The sequence below is a fragment of the Squalius cephalus genome, assembly GCF_949319135.1.
Source record: "Squalius cephalus genome assembly, chromosome: 14".
NCBI lineage: Eukaryota > Metazoa > Chordata > Actinopteri > Cypriniformes > Leuciscidae > Squalius > Squalius cephalus.
Genome location: NC_137135.1, coordinates 37,798,688 through 37,801,187, shown reverse-complemented (window position 1 = coordinate 37,801,187; position 2,500 = coordinate 37,798,688). Strand labels below are relative to the sequence as shown.

Below are 2,500 nucleotides of genomic sequence, written 5' to 3'. Positions count from 1 at the left end.
CGTTACATGAATGTTTGGGGAGAGTTACATGAATGTTTGGGAAAAGTTACATGAATGTTTGGGGGCGTTACATGAATGTTTGGGGAGAGTTACATGAATGTTTGGGAAGCATTACATGAATGTTTGAGGAAAAGTTACATGAATGTTTGGGAAACGTTAGATGAATGTTTGGTCAGAGTTACATGAATGTTTGGGAAGCATTACATGAATGTTTGAGGAGAGTTACATGAATGTTTGGGAAGCGTTAGATGAATGTTTGTGAAGCGTTTACATGAATGTTTGGGCAGAGTTACATGAATGTTTGGGAAGCGTTAGATGAATGTTTGGGGAGTGTTACATGAATGTTTGGGAAGCATTAGATGAATGTTTGGGAAGCATTAGATGAATGTTTGGGAAGCATTAGATGAATGTTTTGGCAGAGTTACATGAATGTTTGGGAAGCGTTACATGAATGTTTGGGGAGAGTTACATGAATGTTTGGGAAGCGTTACATGAATGTTTGGGGAATGTTACACAAATGTTTAGGGAAAGTTACATGAAAGTTAGGGAAACTTTACCGGAATGTTTTGGGGGCGTTACAAGAAAGTTTGGTAAAAGTTCCCTGAATGTTTGGAGGCGTTACATGAATGTTTGGGAAGCGTTAGATGAATGTTTGGGGCCGTTACATGAATGTTTGGGGAGCGTTACATGAATGTTTGGGGCGTTACATGAATGTTTGGGAAGCGTTAGATGAATGTTTGGGGCCGTTACATGAATGTTTGGGGAGCGTTACATGAATGTTTGGGAGCGTTACATGAATGTTTGGGGAGCGTTACATGAATGTTTGGGAGCTTTACATGAATGTTTGGGGAGCGTTACATGAATGTTTGGGAGCGTTACATGAATGTTTGGGGAGCGTTACATGAATGTTTGGGAGCGTTACATGAATGTTTGGGGAGCGTTACATGAATGTTTGGGGAGCGTTACATGAATGTTTGGGAGCGTTACATGAATGTTTGGGGAGCGTTACATGAATGTTTGGGGAGCGTTACATGAATGTTTGGGAGCGTTACATGAATGTTTGGGGAGCGTTACATGAATGTTTGGGAGCGTTACATGAATGTTTGGGGAGCGTTACATGAATGTTTGGGGAGCGTTACGTGAATGTTTGGGAGCGTTACGTGAATGTTTGGGGAGCGTTACATGAATGTTTGGGAAGCGTTACATGAATGTTTGGGGCCGTTACATGAATGTTTGGGGAGCGTTACATGAATGTTTGGGGCGTTACATGAATGTTTGGGAAGCGTTAGATGAATGTTTGGGGCCGTTACATGAATGTTTGGGGAGCGTTACATGAATGTTTGGGAGCGTTACATGAATGTTTGGGGAGCGTTACATGAATGTTTGGGAGCTTTACATGAATGTTTGGGGAGCGTTACATGAATGTTTGGGAGCGTTACATGAATGTTTGGGGAGCGTTACATGAATGTTTGGGAGCGTTACATGAATGTTTGGGGAGCGTTACATGAATGTTTGGGGAGCGTTACATGAATGTTTGGGAGCGTTACATGAATGTTTGGGGAGCGTTACATGAATGTTTGGGACGCTTTACATGAATGTTTGAGGAACGTTACATGAATGTTTGGGGAGCGTTACATGAATGTTTGAGGAATGTTATATGAATGTTTGGGGAGCGTTACATGAATGTTTGGGGAGCGTTACATGAATGTTTGGGGAATGTTACACAAATGTTTGGGGAAAGTTACATGAAAGTTAGGGAAACTTTACATTGGGGGGCGTTACAAGAAAGTTTGGTAAACGTTCTCTGAATGTTTGGGGAAAGTTACATGAAAGTTTGGGAAAAGTTACATGAAATGTTTGGGGAGCGTGAGATGAATGTTTGGGGAATGTTACATGAATGTTTGGGAAACGTTCTGCAAACCTAAAAAGAAATGTTTCTGCCTAACCAAAAACAAACTAAAAATGCATGTTTTGGGAACGTTCTGAAAATATTCTGGGAACCAAAAATTGTATCGGTTGAAACTGAAGTGTGTGTGTGTGTGACCTGCAGGCTCTGTCCGATCTCCATCAGTGTGTGAACGTTGTCCTGGTTGAGCTCCAGATGTGATGTGTACATGTAGTCCAGAACCTGCCCGATGCCGCCCACGTCCTGAATGGCCAGATGGAAAACATCGTTCTTCTGCGCCGGGGAGTTCTGGAACAGAGATCTGAGGAGCGGAGCGTTCAGGACAGACTGTGAGCACGACTGGGAATCGAGAATAGATTCCAAAGGAAATATTTTTTTCCAGCTCAATGGAGCTAATAATAAGCCATATTTCTAATAATAACATAATATTATTATTTCCATATTTCTTTCAAATATATATTTGCCGTCGCATGTTACCGGAAGTAGGCGCTGAAGGCCGCCAGCACGTTCTTATGGGCTTTAAAGCAGACGCCCTTCACCACCAGCATGCAGTCGCACAGCAGACCCTGAATACGCTGATCCTGGAGCTGCTGC

General features: G+C 42.4%; 1 protein-coding gene across 1 annotated transcript in view; it reads right to left on the bottom strand.

Moving 5' to 3' along the window:
• Positions 1-2,500, bottom strand: part of zbtb49 (zinc finger and BTB domain containing 49) — a 14,124-nt gene that overhangs the window by 9,665 nt on the left and 1,959 nt on the right. The window contains exons 2-3 of the mRNA XM_079893326.1: positions 2,384-2,500; positions 2,045-2,207 (exon numbers count right to left, since the gene is read on the bottom strand). The exon at positions 2,384-2,500 is cut by the window's right edge and continues 35 nt beyond it. Of these exons, the coding sequence (XP_079749452.1) occupies positions 2,045-2,207; positions 2,384-2,500 (280 nt within the window). The remainder of the gene's footprint in view (positions 1-2,044; positions 2,208-2,383) is intronic.